The sequence below is a fragment of the Oenanthe melanoleuca genome, chromosome 10 (genome assembly GCF_029582105.1).
Source record: "Oenanthe melanoleuca isolate GR-GAL-2019-014 chromosome 10, OMel1.0, whole genome shotgun sequence".
NCBI lineage: Eukaryota > Metazoa > Chordata > Aves > Passeriformes > Muscicapidae > Oenanthe > Oenanthe melanoleuca.
Window position 1 is genome coordinate 14611982 of NC_079344.1, and position 17281 is coordinate 14629262.

Below are 17281 nucleotides of genomic sequence, written 5' to 3' on the forward strand. Positions count from 1 at the left end.
GACCACATATTGGACCTAGGAACAGTTCAGGATTAAAAGTAACCCAGCAAGAAAACCTGTTTAAACTGGACCAATCCCAAGTACACAACCCCAGAATTAGTTGTTCTGGTTCAATAAGACAGATCAGGGACAGAAATGGACAGTGACAGATAACAGCCTGCAAGGGCTGCTTTAATTGGCACTGCCACCAGGAGAGGTGATGAAACTGTGCTCTCAGACCTGGTGTTACAAACTGAGGGTAATTCTAGTGAAGGAAACACTATGCTTGTCTTCCAAGAAACCCAGAAGCAACTCTGACCACAGTGCTCTGTGCAGAGTAGGACACTTCTTAAACTCTTTGACTGATATTTAGGGTAGAGAAGGGACTCCTTTCCCTTTAGTCCAGGTGAAGAAAGTTTTCTTCTGCCAGAAGATACCTGATTGGATTGATGTTAGAAGTCTTTTCCAGCCTCAGTGATTCTGTGATGCTGTGGACAACCTGGTCTAATTTTATAAGTGAAATAAGAATAACCCAAGGAGGCAGCTTTATTTCCAGTCCCCTGTTCTACACTGAGGAAGCTCTCTTCTGGTCCTTTCTGATAATGGATTCTGTAACCAAGTGTCAGCTTAAATTATCTAGAAGCTCTTTTTTATCTTACAAGTGACAAATCTGCAAAACTGTGTCCTTGTGGAGATAGGAAGAGATCGTATGAAACTCCTGGCAAAAAGTTGAAAATGTCACTGACACCAAAACCAAAATCCCAACAATCAGAAAACTCAGGACAGGGGAAAAAAAGAAAGGTAATAAAAGCTGGACAGCAGGGTTACCTCGAGCCAGAAATCTGCAGTGTCGTGCACGAAGATCACCAGAGTTCCAAGCCGCACGTAATTGCCACACCAAGAGCCACTCATCAACCCGATGGCTGCCAGGTGATGAACGACGTGAGCCATAAAATCCTGGGAGAAAACCAAGGTAAAGCTGATGAGGCAGAGCCCCTGAGGGTCTCTGACTGGTCCCCCCAGTGCTGCCCTGGCAGCCAGGGTTCAGGGATGCGTGTGGGATGCCAGGCGCAGAATGATGCTGCCCTCAAGTGGCTGCACCAAATCCCGGCTTCAGGCGGTGCCTTTCCTTCAAAAAACACCTTCACCCGCTCACGGGAGCAGAGGATCCAGCTCCAAACTAGAAACACAAGCACTTGCCTTCCGTCTGATATCAATCCCAAGGGTAAATATGAGGGACCAGTAAAACCCAATCTCGGCCATGTAGTACCAGTACTGGGACGGCAGCAAGGTCTGTGGTGAAGAAAAACATTGTTAATTCCAAGAATAGGAAAAAGTAAAAGTCAAGTTACTTCTCTTACTTTTACCGGTTACTTCTTTACTTTCCTGAGATTACTTCTTTTTTCCTTTCCTGACTTCTCCTCCTCTGGTGAGTCTTGCTTTAAAAATTAAGCTAAATTAAATTCCTGCCCTGGAAATTAAGAAGGAGCCAAGTATTTTAACTTTTGCTCAGCCCAAATTCTCAATTCCCATAGTTCCTCCCCCACCTCTGGATTTTAACATGCTTTTTATCTGTTTCTGTCACAGAACTAAATGCAGAGTCCTTCTGCATTTAATTACAAACAACTGCAAGCCATCCCCCTCTATTTTGGTGAACAATTAACATAATAAACCAAAATGACAGTACTTTATACTAAAATCCTATGGATCTGCCTAGGGGAGAGCTGCTCCCTTGGGTCAATACATTTCCCAGGTGTGTACCAGGAGCTGGGAAAACTCAGATGGGGGGCAGGATTATTTGTCTTCTTGGCCCCTGCCTAGGACAGGAATAAGAAGGCAGTGGGATGGGGCAGAACTATTTTAATAAGAATGCCTTGAAGCACCACGGGGCCTGGGGCAGTGGAGGGGTTCTGCACTGAATCTGGGAACACTGCTAACATCTCCGTAACTGGTGTCCTGGGGTGGGTGCAAATGACAGTGGCCTGGCTGGAGGGGGGAATTGCAGCACAGGCAGATCCCAGGGCAGTCCTGCAACAGTCAGCAGCACTTCCCAAAAAGGGCAGGAGGCTTTGGTGCCACACCTCTCTAGGTGGTGCCCGTGGAGGGAAAAGGCTGTGGATTACCCCTGCCAATGGGGAAATACCTGGAGGCTGCTGGCCCGATGCCAGAGAGCTCACCTGAAAAGGATAACCAACCCACGTCTGCCAGATGTCGTAAAACCAGGGTTTCTGGGGAAGACACATCAGTCACACACTGCTCAGCTCAGCAACAATTACCATCTTAACTCCAAATCTCCACTACTTAAAATCTCCCTAAGTGGAGCAGGCAAAGAAGCTATAATCTTGATAACTGTTCTCCACCAATTTCTAAAGGGAACTTACATCTCAGATTTATTATATTGTTCCCAGCTTTTTGGCTTCTTTTCAGGACACCTGAAACATTCCAGTTCACAATTTCATCATCCAAAGCAGTGGGTGTGTGTTTTATTACTGCAATTACTCAAGATATGTTGCCACAGTGATTAAATTTGCTGTGTTTACCAGTCACACACACCAGTGGTTGAGGATGATAAACAGTGTTTGGGGAGAAGGGCCAGATGAGCAGAGACACGCCGGGATCTGTTCCGCTGCTCGGGGGAAGCACTAATGACACCCCAGGCAGGGCTCACAGAGTTACAAGCACCACTCTCTCTCTGTTATTCCCAACTTCTGACTCAGCAGCAGCACCTCAATAAATAGCTGTGACCCCCAAAAATGCTGCCAAGAAAGTTTTATGGCCTCCTCTGAGGAAAACATGGCCATGTGATGCACTTGTAGGTGTTAACAAGGCATGTTGTAAAACCATCTGCGTGACTTCTTCAAGCTCGCCTTAAAAATACTGATTACTCATAAATTCCTTTATCGTAAAAGGTCAAAAGTTAACTTAGAAATTAAATCTCAGTGCATACTGCAGCCCATCATCCAGATTACATACACCAAAGATCTGAACCCACAGAGCCACTGAAACCATAGAGACTTTAAATGGTATTCAAGAAAATCTAGAAATTATTTTGTTAAAATCTTCCAAAAAGTTAACTTACATCATACAGAAATATAAATCCAACAATGGAGGATGTCAGATAGAATGAAAATCGCCAGCTGCAAAATTGAAATGAAAAAATGGGAACAAACCATTATATTTCGTAAAGATATTGTCCTGAGACAATTACTGCAAATCATTGTATGTCACAGACAATCTTCACATGAATGTGGCCTCACACTCAGTGTTAAAGATTGCCACATGTTAGCTGTTTCTGGATTATTAATATTTAAATATTTAAGGTTTGATTAACTGCTAAATTAGAAAATTCTTTTTCATTATCAGAATACAGATATTTTATAATTATAGCAGTAATTTTTCAGCCAGGCTTGAACTGATCAAGAGAATGACCACAGAAAGTGTAATAAATCCCCTAAAAATTAATGTTTGAGAACACAAACCTTTTCCTGGGCTCATTCACTTTATTTCTCTCAACACCAATTGCTGATAATAGGGGAGACTTATGAATTATTAGCATCTACTGGCTTAGTTTACATCTTGTTACAAGGTCTCAAATAGCTACAACCTCATCTTTGACTAGTGTGCCAGAATTTCGCCTGATCAGAGCTTTTTGTGAATTAAATGGATAACCAGCAAGGCAGATAAACCTTCCAGGTTTGCACCATCAGCTTGCTAAGTCAGCAAAAGGAAAAGGCTGTTGAGCATCTCAGTGCACTGCGCTGTCGCTTTGGGGTGTCAGAGTAGGACGCTGAGATTTGCAGCCAGCAATCGGCTCCTGATGACTCTGGAGCCTGTGTGGGAGGTGTTGTCCCTGGGGCTGGGTGTGGCTGCAGCCTCAGCCCAAGCATTCCCACTCCCACCTCTACAGGTGATGGAAAACTCCTTCCTTTCCACTCTTCCCCTGGGCACGAACGAGCCTGACCTTCCCCGTAAGCAGCTCTGCAAGAGCAGCAGGAAGACACTGCAGGACCTCACATGCAAAGAGAGGTTGTGACCACAGGGACAGGCACATGGCCCCAGACCTGGTGAGAACTTGTTTCAGAACAAGAGACACCCCAGAGGAGAGCAGCAAGCAGCTCCCAGAAAAACTGAACCCACTGAAAAGGAGAAAGCACCACAAGAACACTGGAACCAGTGGATTGAGAGATGTATAAAATGAGATTGTGGTTTTTGGAAAGCATTACTGAAGTGCCAAATGAGAGAAGAGGTGGAGAACCTGTTTAGTAAAAGCAGCTCCTCCTTTCTGAGCCCCACATCCCCTGGAAGTTGATATTCCAGGAGAAAGAATGAGATGTTTAAAGTCTGAGACAGTGTTTTATGAGAAAAACAACAAACAAAAGATGAGGACGTGGAATGTTGGAGGTGAGGCAAAATAATGTCTCATACCTGAGAAAGCAGTCAGGAAAATAATTATAAAACTGCCAGTTGATACACATGTGATAAACAACTGATTTTCTTCTCAATTTTAAACTATCTGTCCTCAGATGATTTGAAAATAGCACTACACAACTACACTGCATGGACAGGAAAAGCACAGAGGTTCATGGTGGAAATTGAGAGAGCAAATGGAAGGGGAGAGTGGAAACCACAAGTAATACCTGGCTTAGAGTTAACAAAGAGATACTGGCAAAAACAACACTGTGGCATGGCACAGACTTTACACAGGATGCCTCCCATTCCAAACAAGGAGGTGTGAGATGTCCAGTGGACATGGCAGAACTGGTTCTGTGTTGATTTTAAAGTGCAAGTGGTTTTTCAAAGCACAGAGCAGCCCTACAAATACATATATTGAATACATTTGGCAATAAACAGCTTCAGTGAACTCATTCTGTGTGCAAGACTGCCAGAGCACTGCCTCATTTTGCATTTAGCTGAGCTTCTTTATGAATTTGGTGAATAAAACCTGAAGTACAACTCATTCAAATTCACCAAATTTTACTCAAGTGCCTTTTAAACACTGATCCTGGCCACCAGAGAGAGCACTGAACAACAGCTATGCAAGAGGATTTTCTGGTTTGACTTCAGGAATCTTTTCTCTTGAACTGAATGTAACAAAAAAGAACTTAGTAGGGGAAGTTAAAGGCTGGTAAGTCTTACAAGGCAGTGAGGGTTTCATGCAAAGGACTTTCCAAACCCCAGTGTTGCTTAACTGGGAACACTAATAGCATAAGTATGGTTTAGATCTGGCTCATCAGATTTTCCCTGTGATCCAGAAAAAAGATCCTGGAGATTGCAGGCTTTCAAAAATTTCATAATGCTCATAACACTGACTACTAGAGTAGAATAACTCTGTTCCTCATTTTTTTTTTGCCTAGAGAATTATATTCAATTAAATTCACTGACAAAGAGCAGAGCAAGGTTCACAAAATTGCACAAGAGAAACCTGTTTGCTTCATTCTCACTCAAGCTGCCAAGCAAGTTAAAATTTCAGACTTTAGCTATGTATTACTAGAGACAGACATGCACGGCAGGCAGTGTGGGGGTTTGGTCTTTTAGCAATAGCAGGAAATCTTATTGTCACTTGTGAAACCAAATAAACTGATTCCCAAAACAACAGCAGACATAAACAATGTCAGCAGAGTTTACTCAGACTTCACAGAGACACACCTCTGTCTATCATGTGGATTTATGTCTGACAGAGAACACCACTAAATCATCATCACATTGATTAACACTGAAAATAATCTTGATAAAGTACTCAACTTGGAGCTCTGTGGTGTACTTTTAACCCTCATTCCTTAAGCTGATCTACAGTAACAGAGGTTCAATATTGTAATCAGGTGAATTTTTGCCAATGTGATTATGCTAATGAAAACCCAAATACACAGAGTGCTTTAAAAGTTCTTTAAACTGGTACAGTTAGTGTCAGTACCCAAAAGTGATGAGCTGTGCCCATTTGGGGATTTGCAATTTGTATGAGATTTTAGATCACACTTGAAGTGTTGAGGTATGAGGAAGTTCTCACACAAGTGAAAAATCATATGCAGGAGGTTTTGAAACTTCTTACATATTCATTACTATCACTCAAAGCTGCTCACTGGCCCACTCTCAGCAGCGAGTTTGAGCTCCTGTTTCACACAGTATCCCATGATCAAGCTGTGGCACCTGTCCTTTAGTCTGGATGCCACAATTCCTGCTCTTGAACTGACTTTAATACACATGACAGCATCCCAAAATGACAGTGTGGGTAGAAACAAACCAGGGTAAGCATTGTTCCTCCCCTATGATTACTGGCAGACAGGAAAATATTTTCCTATTCTCTGCATGTTTTCATCTTACACTTTGTACCAGGAGCTTACAAATCCATTATTCCACAAAGAAGAAAACTGTAAAATATTTTAACTGTTCTTTTTTGGTTTTTTTTCCCCAGGAGAAATAGTTAACCTTAATTTTCAACCATTTTTTGGAGAAATTCTACAAAATCCTTTCAACTCGTTTGTGTATTCAGAGACCAAAACCCTCATCAGGCAGACACAGCCTTCTGGAAAAGGGGAACATCAATAATTTTTTCCCAAAAGATGAAAGCAATAATAACCAAAGGCATTGTCTTTCCTTACAAAGCTTCCTTGAATTTCTGGAGCACTGTTGGGATCTCGAGGTTTCGCCGTCTCCTGAACCATTTCTCCACCAAATGGACAGTGCAGTTGCACTTTTTGGCAAGGCCTTTGATATCTGACTGCAAGAAATGGAACAGTGTTAGCAGTAGATGCATTCCAAAGTCACTTACATTTATTTTGTAGTTCACAGAGCAGCTTCCCACAGTTGTAAGGTCTTCATTTAAAAATATTGCCAATATTAAATATGCATGGGGGGCATTTTTGAGTAATGCTCACAGAAACCCTGGATTGTTACTTATATAGATCAAGCAGGCACAAAATGAACAGATCCACAAACTGTTCTTTTGTGTTTCTGGTCACCCCTGAGAGTTTCAGAGATGCAACTTTTACTGTTAGATGAGAGCTTAGGCTGAAAGGGGGAAATGCCATGTATGAACACATGTAGACATGGCACTTAATATCTTACCTAATCATAAACATTAATATTTTATTTATATGAGAAATGGCCTGGAATTACAGTGACCTGAGCTCTGTTCTCAAATCCAAAGCAAGTCAATGTCTCCTCCTGAGCAAGGTCCAATCAGACTGCCCTCCTCCTACACCAGAAGTAAACTGGAGGTGCAGCAGGGTCTAGAACTGCCCGTGGCCATTGGGGTGCCACATCCCAGGGGCCCTGCATCCTCTGTGCTCCCAAGGTGACCAGGCCAGCAGCTGCCCAGCACAAGGCAGTGAGACTCCTGCATTTCAGGGTGCTCAGTGCCCCACATGTAGCAGCCTGTGGGCTTCCTCCCTCTCCTCCATCCCCAGGTGCAGAAGGTGTGGGGTGACCTCCCCAGGGCTGCCTCAGGAGCAAGGACAGTGTTTGACTCATCCCTGGGGAAGTTCTGTCCTCCCAAGGGCAGTATGCAAATAGTGGGTGGCAGCAGCTCTGCCTCCACCGAGTTGAGGCCAGTCCAGGTAGTCTCCTACCCTCAGGGAAACCTCTGGAATGTGAGAAAAGGCACCTGAGCTGCCAGGGAGGGCTGGAGGGCAAATCAGCCACAGTGTCCAGCCCACCCTGCTGGCTCTGAGCTCTCCACTTGCCACGCAGGAACAGCGACTCTGTTTCCATACAACAGAGCCCACATGCCTCAGCTGCCAGCCAGGCTTTCCCAGGCACACTTCCCCAAGCTGGATACCTAAAGAAGGCAGCCTAAATCCTTCCCAAGCTTTGAGGAGTCTAAAAATGCTGTGCTTCCTTTCAGAAATCAAATGTCCAACTGCACTCAAGCAGAAGGAAGGAATGAAGCTGAGACTGGGATACTTGCCCAGGGAGAGAAGAGCTCGTGTGTGAACACCAAAACATCTACTCCTGATGTTATCAGGCAAAAGACAATAAAAGAATAGTACAGTTAGGGATAGAATGCCAAGTTCCACTATCAATAATTATCAAAATCCCTCATTACTGAAAGCACATATTTCTTTTCAAAACCAGTGTAGGAAAACTGCAATTGTTTGGGAACTGTAGTCAGGTAAGGGAACTTTCTGAGGCTGCACTCACAGCAAAGTACCTGCCTCCCATCAAAAATCAAGTTGCCTCATTTTTGGAGGTGACAAGCATTGGCTAGTCTTTTTTCCTTGTTCAGTCTTAAAAACAAACAACATGGTAATAGAAAAGCAATCCTTCTTTCTCACATAACCCAGGATTAAGTATGCAGCAACATAACAGAACAAAAGACTTCCATGCCAGCATTCTAATATTACTGCCTGCAGTAAATACCACCCTGCTTTCCAGCAACAGACATCAGCTGAACTTTTCTCCAGGCAGAATGAGTTAAAGATGGAATACTAATCTACATTGGAAATATTATTAACAGTCTAACCTAGAACAGCCTGCCAGAAAATTAAACATCTTAAACGGATTTTCTGTTTCGGATGCCATATACCCTTGTCAGCAGAACAGCAACAAAAACCCAAATAAATTAAGTCATCTGTCAATCAGCTGGAACTCATCCCATTATGTCATTGCTGAGAGCTGATTGAAACAGTAAGAGTGAGATTTTCCAAAAGATAAATGAGTTTGGAAGAATGAGAATCCTTACTTGGGATGGATGTCTTGAGCACTCCCGGAAATAACTCTCTAACACAGGATTAGGCTGTGGCTTCACACGTCTTACATTCTTTATACCCAAGGCTTTTGCTAGAGGTATAGCAACATATCTGAAAAGACACAGCATGAAAAACTTTAGAAATACAACACAGTTACAAGACCTTGGCTGTTCTCATGCCAGGATATGAAAAAAACAAATCTGAAGCAATTTAATCTGCCATAGAATCTCAGTGCACTGAGAAAAAGGGATCTCCCTCTTGCTAATCCCAAGAGGGAATCATAGTTGATCAGCAGTTACACAACCAAGAAGACCCAAGGTATGCAGTTTTTGGCCATGAAATGCTGCTAAACTCAAAGAAACATCCTGACTTTTGTGGCCATCAGAGGAGTGTTGGAGTTGAGTGAAGGGAGACCGGATGCTCTCTCCCTGTGAGCTCAGGGATTCCTACTGGTGAAATTCCTCACAGTGGCAAAGTCACTTGGCACCTTCTTCACTGGGCCACCACAACCCACACTGTATCCAGCCTGTGGCACACAGCCAGTCCCTGACACTGATGGGTTCCCTTTTCCAACCCAAATTGCTGCAGAGGGTGCCAAAGGTTTCTCCCTCCTGCTTGGGCAGGGTGCTCAGAAGAGCCCCCTCCCTCCTGCTGCTATCAGCCATTGATTCCTCATTACTCATAGCAGTGGTCAGCTCTCCTCAGACTCTCTGCAGCCAGATGTGTGGGCTAATTACCCTCAGCAGTCCTTTCCAACAGCACTGCAGTGAGACACACTTGAGCAAGCGTGTGTTTGGGAGACACTGGGAATGGTTATGAGCATATGATCCAAATTACTTTTGATTTCCAGCACGAATGATCTTATCTGCTTCTGGTTTAAGTCTGTCCAACTTACGACATTGCAAATTTCCTCATTCTGTCCTGAAATAATTATAAAAACCTACTAATCACATGTTTTTAAGAGGAAAAAGTAAAGAAAGTAAAGCAAAAAAGGTACAAATAAATAAGTCAAAACACTGCAAATCTTAACATGATTGCTTTCTTCTATGGACCCAACTTCTGCCTGTCCCCTAAGATTCCAGCTGCAGAAGAAATCCATTTTTTCGGTGCCAAAGTGAGGGGGGGGGGGGGAAAAAGGAACCAGCTTTACTAGATCTGCATAAAATGTTTGCATGAAACTTTGAGATCCCTCCAGTCTGCTTAGCTTGGCCACAGAGAGACACCTGGGATCTCTCAGCCTCACACGAACGTTCTGGTACAAGACCAAATGAGAGATTTGAGAGGACAAACCTCTCTGTCTTTCCACTGAAAAAGGAAATCCAAATGGTTTAGAATTAATTGTATCTCTAATGAAAGGAGATAATCAGAACTATCCAAATGCTGTTCTAGAAAAGCTGGATAGAAATAATTTCCTTCCAGATTGGACCACAGCCACACATACCTAATAATGAAAATATTTCCCAATTTTTCACCTGCTATGTTATCTGTACTAGATCTTCCTAGTAAACCACCAACTAATCCTCCTTTATAAAACATAACATTGATCTACAGATATCTCATTTTCAGCATTAATGAGGATTAACATTAGCATCAAATTGCATTTCAGTTTCTTACCTTTCACTGAAGAATCGGATGATCAGCAATACAAAAGCATATGGGATTGTGGCATACAGCTGATGTGGTTTGGGAAAGACCAGTCCATCACGGTCTACAAAATCTGCCCAGGTGCAGTTGATGGGCATCCAGATATTCTCCCACCAGAACCAGCTGTTGAGTGTCTTTAGTATGTATGCCATGCTGAGTAAAAACAGAGAATTTAATTTATTCCTCACTTATTAAAGAGAAAATGCATAAAAACCCCCATGTTGGGCCTTGTTGTGTAAAGCCAGTACAGTCAGTGTTCTCAGGGGGAAAAAAAAAACCATACAGGAAATTAAAACCCTCTTGGTTTAGAGCAAGAAGGTGGGATTATAACCCATCAGAAGATAAAAAAATAAAGTCAAATTTTGATCTGCTATAAAGCAACACAAGGCCTTTGAAATCTGCACAGGGAGGTACCTGCTGCCTCCTTTCAGTCACTCACACTGTCCCTGGTCAAATCTCCTGCAACACTTATGTATTATCTATCATATTAATACTAATGAGAACTGATCTTCCTGAGGCTGCCTTTATAAATTAAATAAAAGTGGGAGGAAGAGTGGAAAAGAGATGAGAAAGTCCAGGGAGTGCCTCAATTCCATAGTAATGAGGGCATTTCACTGATGAATTACTGCTGTTTAATATGCTAGTGGAAATATACCTTGAATTTGCAAGCACCTGTGCACAGGAACAAGTGGGGGGAAAATACAGTGCATAGCAAGCTTTTTCTGGGAACTGTAGGAAATAATATGATTTAACTGTGACCAAAACCTAGATCAGGAACAACTGTCTAAAATCAGTTCTGGAAGGAAAAACAGGAAAAAAATGCACTTTTACAGGAATGAAATACTTTAGTCACAGTCTTCTTTTTAACTTTTGTGGCCTACATTATATATTTAGAAATTGCTGTTCTCTCTCATTTATTTGTAAGGACTTTACAGTACAAACATGTCATATATCCTAAAAAAATATCCTAACACTGAAGAAAAATAGAAGTTACTATAACATTTTCCATAAGGCTGAAACAAAATTTTTCCATGATTTCTAGGAATAGTAAACTTAAATTACTTTTTCCATGCTAAAATTTTCTGTAAACCAAGAAAAACATGAGGAAATAACTGATTTAATTGAAATATAGCCCCGATGAGGAAACAGTTGAGCAGGGAGGATGACTTCAACTAAAGCTTTATCTCATCAGATCTCCCAGCAATGTCTCTGTACAGGATCATGAGATAAAATCAAACCATGCCAAGGTCAGGCAGCATTTCAGCCCTTTCCATATTCTTCCATATCTGAGCAGGGAACACAGGATTTTAGTTGTGCCTGCAGCTGGCTCAGGACACCACACCCAGAGCATCCCACCAGCATTGCAAACCTGGACACAGCTTTAATTAACACTGGAGCCCACGTTAATTAACAGCCAAACAACCATTGCTGGTGCACACTGGGCTGTTTCCACTAAGCTTGGAGCAGGTTTGTGAAACAGTGACCTGTGCCCATCTAACAGAGCTGGTTAACAGCACTGCAGATCCATTTACTGGCCAAGCACAGTAGTCAGAATTGAACCATTAATAACCCAACCATTTAATCTTTTTAAATGCAGGAAGGGGACAGTAAAAACCTCCTGAATGAATCGTGTGTGTATAAGCAAATGCAAAAATAAAGGAGGGAGAAATCACAATTATTCCCACACTGAGACTTTATATGCCAAGTTTCAGCCTAGAGCAATGTTTTACTGCAGAATTATAAACTCCTGGAAGTGGGGATTTATACAGGGGCTGCTAACAGACCCTAAACAGCAGCTTGCAGGCGCCACCCTAATGAAGCAGGGCTTTGAAACATGACATTTTGGGTCAGACAGAAAGGCTTGCAGACAATAGAAGACCAGGGGAGAGCCTTGTTACACAGTTCTGCTTCCTAACATATCTATATTTTTTAACTAGACTGTGCATTGCAAGCTATCACAAACTGCAATAAAAACAGGCCAGTCTGTCAGAGCACAGTGGAAGGAGCAGTCACAGTTGCCTTGTGGTAAGATGGGCTGAACATGCACCCAAAACTTTTAAACCTTAGAAAAGCCCAGTGGTGCATATTTTCTTATTGGATTCCTGGGATCTCACTAATTGATGGTTTTCTTCCACACATGGATGCCTCACCATATGATTACCTCTTAAAGTAGTTAATATAGCACTATTAAACTAAGCTCATAAGTACATGCTTAATCTTAAAATATAAGGGATTTGAGGTCTGATCCAGAGTTCACATATTTCAGGGGAAATCTTTCCTCACAAACACTACACAGATTAATCAAAAGGTGGGTTCTCTGAAATTCTTCCTTTTGTAATCCATGTATTTGTACCAGGCCCATGGGAGTTAGACCATCCCTAATGAACATTGCCCAAGTGATTCTGACAAAATCAATGATGAGATTCCAAATCTGTCTGCATCATATTCTTAGGTTTCATTACCCTTAAACTGGATGTTTTTGTCAGCAGCAAATCAGGCCATTCCCTAGGAAAGATTTCCATCTTCATAACAGCAGTGAAATAGTCGGGTTGCTTTCCTGCCTCCCTTCAGCTCTCATCACCAGGCTCCTGGAGCACCTGGGAGGTGAGGAATTCCTCACAAACACTGACCTGAGCAGGAGCAAGGGGGCAGCCCTGGCCACCAGTCCTAGTGCTGGGATCAGGCTGAAGACACTGGATTTCAGAAGTAGATGGTTTTGTACTTGCACAAACTGTCACAAGTTTTCTCCCTGCAAACGCTGCTTTCAAAGAACAGGCAGCAGCGTAAAGGTCAAGCTTGGCCTGATTTGGGACCAGCTCTAACTAAAAACTTTAAATCCTACCCAGCCTAAGCCTCCTACTGCTGAGTGCTGAGCTCAGAGCTTCTCCTCACAGCTTGTGGTAGTACCAAGCAAGCAGGAGTGAGAAATTCAACAGTGAGTGACTCATTCTGCCCAGCCTAGAGTGAAAAACCTCTGCCTCTTCTCAGATCCCTCTCCATAGACCAGCACTGCCAGCAGCATTTGCATTGAAAAAAAAACCTGAATATTTCCTATGGAGGGGGTTAAAAGTCAGTCAAAAAGAAAGATATTTTTTAAAAACTCAGGTTCCTCTGCATCTCAGGGATTAAATACTCCCAGTAAAGAAATCAAATCACCTCCCTGCTAAAGAAGGATCACCTCTGTAGCTTAATGTAATTTTAATGAGCTAGTGCAAAACAGGAAAATCAGGAATGATTACTGCAAGAATTGCATCCTTTATAATTAAAGGAAAGCCCACACAGTTGGGAAGTACCAATGTGAAGTTTCTTTCAAAGCTCTGTTTCTTGGATTGTGCATATATTCAATTAAAAAAAGCCCTCATGTTTTTAATGATACTAAGCAAAATAAAAAAAAGGAGGGCAAATTTGGGGTTGACAAAGCCTATGTGTCTGCATTTTGCAAAACAAAATCAAGAGCTGCTTTGAAGTGGAATTTCGGGCTGCCATAGTCTGAGGAATTAATAAAAAGAAACTGAGCCAAAGCTTTGATTTTATTCTCTGCACAAAAACTTTCACTTGCAAAAACTGCATTTCCAATCCAGTACTGAGAGAAGGTGATATCCAGGTTTGCAGGATGTATTAGGAGGATTTCCTATCCTTATTTACTGAATGAATTACAAAACCCAATGGATCAACAACACAAACATACAAGTGAAAGGAACCTTAATTCTCCTAAGCACCCCCTTAGTCTGCTCAGTGATGCTTCAGAGGTGTAACAAGGAAAGACTGAAATCAGCAAAAAGCAAGAAGAACATAATTCTCCTATTCCCCTCAACTTGACAGAACTGGTAAAGCTGGTGCAGTAACTGTTGAAGAAAATCAAGCCTCAGATATCAAAACAGATAAAGCTGTTCCAGGCTGTTCATCCTCATCATGAAATAAGAGTGGTTTAAAAGAGCAAATAAAGATCAGATCCACCATATCACAGGCTTTGGTTTTGCTTAAGACTCAGCAATATTTCTAGGAGTTAACACACAAAAGTTTCAGCTGCAGATTTGTGCTCTACTACAAATAAACTTTTTTTTTTATATTATGTGAAGAATCCCAACTGCATCTACCACTGTGAAACAGCTGAACAGAGATGGGTCCTGCACACTGAACCGTGGTTTGTGGAGGAAAGGACTGAAAGAAGGATGTCACCTCTTTGCATCCCGTCTTATCTTTTGTGCAAGTGGGAAAACACAATTCCAGTTGAATTCTCCACAACCTGAGGCAGGGGTGACTGACACCTCTCCCAGCCCACACACAGCAGCAGTGGCTGCACTGAACAGAGGAGCTGCTGGACTCAGTTTCTTGCAACTAAACCCCAAAATACTGAATTCAAACAGTGGAATTAAGATTGCTGTGAGACCTTTAACTTCACATTTACTCCCTGGCTTGTACAAATCTCAACTGTAAACACTTTAAGTGCCTCATTATGGAGCAATTACAGCATTTTACTGCTTTGACTGTTCTTTCACATTACCTTGTAACTTGGGTACTATATTGGGCAGGCAAAAATAGCACTTTGAATAAATCTCAATTAAGGTGGCAAGTGAGTTTTTATTTTTCTCTGTTCTCTGGGAAGAAAAAAAAAGTCAACCAGACTTCATTGAAATAATTCATTCTCGGTGTGAAAGTCACCATGCTCTTACCCTACTTAAAGGTAAATAATTTCTGAGCAGTTAAAATGATTTTAGGTGATGGCAGGCTGCTGAGGAAAGTGAAATACAGTTATCTCACTGTACAGTTACAGTGCAAACTATGTCCACTTTTAAGCTTTAAAAATTCATAACATGAATAGAGTGGAATAAAGAGCTATGAAATACCTCAAATAATTTTTGCAACTGCAATAATTTGAGATAAAAAGTAGTTGTTGAAAAAAAACCCTAACGCTATCTAAGCTAGAGGTTCTTAATAGATGATTAATTCACAAAAAGTTTGAACAAACCTAAAGGAACAATACTTGTTGCTTTGAGAATGTAGTAACACTTATCAGAATGTAAAGGAAAAAATCCTTTCAATTACAAGACTTTTCTTCAAATTTTTACTATTGGGGAAAGAAGCAAAAAAGGATTATTTTTGTTAGCTTACCAAAACTTAGTTTGAAATACAAACTTTAAGTCTAACTTCAAATGCTAAGCTACATAATGGAGATTTTACCAGAGCTGTGTCACTTATTTAAGGTGAGAGTTAAGGGCAGAGAACTGAGCAGCACAGGGTACACAGAGGTCAGGACAAGCAGAGGTACCACAGGACACGTGGAGGCAGCAGAACAGTGAGAACCAGAGAGGAGACCTGAGGCTGTTGGCTTCTCCACTTTCAGTGAATGAGTCAAGGTTTTAAATTAGCCCTTGGAAGGCAGGAAAGGGACAGGATTGGTGCATTTGCACTCTGGAGAACTCAGTTTGCAGCTCCCTGAAACAGAATCTTCAGCCATGGTGTGAACCAGGGGCTCACCTTGGCCATCTATTGATGATCTCCACAGCACTCTGAGCCAGCAGCTGAACCAAGCCTGCTGTGCATCCACGTTACCAGCTCTCTCCTGGTTATCCCTCCTGGGCAGTTCAACCTGCCCAGACATTCCCACCCACAAAGACAACTGGAGGAGGAGCCAGAACAGAACTGGTCTTTCATTATTTCAGCCACTTTGACATCCTTTTCATGTCCTGACAAATGCAAGGGAAATTTTCAGCTAAATGTGAGGCAGCACAGCCTCTTCATCAGCAGAGGCATCCAGCTGAAGGGCTGAACTAGGATAACAGTGAAAAATAGAGATATACTGCAACAATATGATTGGGGTTCTTCCATCTGAATGTTGTGGTGTTACCATGAAATAACCCTTTCTGACAGCTTGTTTAGGTATGTTACTGACAGCACAAGCTTCTTCATAGCTTCAAAAGGTAAGTCTTATTAAAAAACCACCAAACCTCTGTTAAACTGAATTTCTTGAAGGACTTTTCTTTTTTCCTTAGCATTTTACATAAAAATTTAGAAGTAGCTTTTTCAAGCTACTCAAAGTCAAGGTTTTTTTAATCTTATATAAACCACACCTATATCATTAGTTAACATTCATTCCTATTAAAAAAATTTCCTCCCAGTTCAGAAAGAAGTGCTCTTACAAGCACTTAACAGGATAATGGTACAAGAAGTAGAAAAGCAAAGCTACTAATGTAACCTGTATTGCCTTTTCTCTTGCAATTAAAAGCAGTTCTCATAGGTTGGAATACTTAATGGCAAAATATGAAGTCTCATAAATGTCCTTCCAATCTTTACCTGAAGACTACTCATAAGAGTTACTCTGCTCTTCCCTTATAAAACAAGGTTAGAGACCAGCACATGCTGACAATTCAGAACACAGGCTGATGTAAGGAGAGGGGAAAAAACCCAACAAAACGTACCAGAGCAGGGATAAAGGGCAGAAAAAAGAAATCTTACCTTTCTGATGTTGCAGTCAAAGAGACCATAAGCACATTAACAGGGAAGAGGCATCACACTCACTACTCTGACCCAGGTAAACACGCCCTATCTCCAGAACCCTTTCAAATTCTTTAGAGACCCACCCAGCAAAGCTGCACTTCTAGATTTCTGACTGAAGGCAACCCTGATGTCATCCACATCACTCTGTGAAACTCAGCAGCAGTCATGCCAGCGCCTTCCCTGCTCGTTTCAACACAGCAGATGAAGAAATGATTGAAGTCACATGGGTTTTGTTGCACGATGTGAATATTGCTACACACACGGGAGGATGCTGAGGGTGCAGAAAATGGAGCACCAAAAACATCACTTCACACTGACAGGTTTTAGATCAAGCGTGGGGATTTGAATAAAGTTAGAGAAAGGTTTCTACTTCTATTGACCAGTCTCAGCAGTACTTCCAGCTTCAATCAGCTGAACGTTTTATAAGAAGTATTCCAGTTTCTCAGATCTAAAATGGAATTTCTGAAATTCCTACA

The 17281-nt window shown here is 41.9% G+C and overlaps 1 protein-coding gene across 1 annotated transcript in view; it reads right to left on the bottom strand.

The window, feature by feature from the left end:
• Positions 1–16792, bottom strand: part of CERS3 (ceramide synthase 3) — a 34493-nt gene extending 17701 nt beyond the window's left edge. The window contains exons 1-8 of the mRNA XM_056499793.1: positions 16764–16792; positions 10278–10460; positions 8657–8774; positions 6576–6694; positions 3059–3116; positions 2157–2207; positions 1180–1272; positions 808–936 (exon numbers count right to left, since the gene is read on the bottom strand). Coding sequence (XP_056355768.1) covers positions 808–936; positions 1180–1272; positions 2157–2207; positions 3059–3116; positions 6576–6694; positions 8657–8774; positions 10278–10460; positions 16764–16792 — 780 coding nt within the window. The remainder of the gene's footprint in view (positions 1–807; positions 937–1179; positions 1273–2156; positions 2208–3058; positions 3117–6575; positions 6695–8656; positions 8775–10277; positions 10461–16763) is intronic.
• Between the last annotated feature and the right edge of the window lie 489 nt (positions 16793–17281).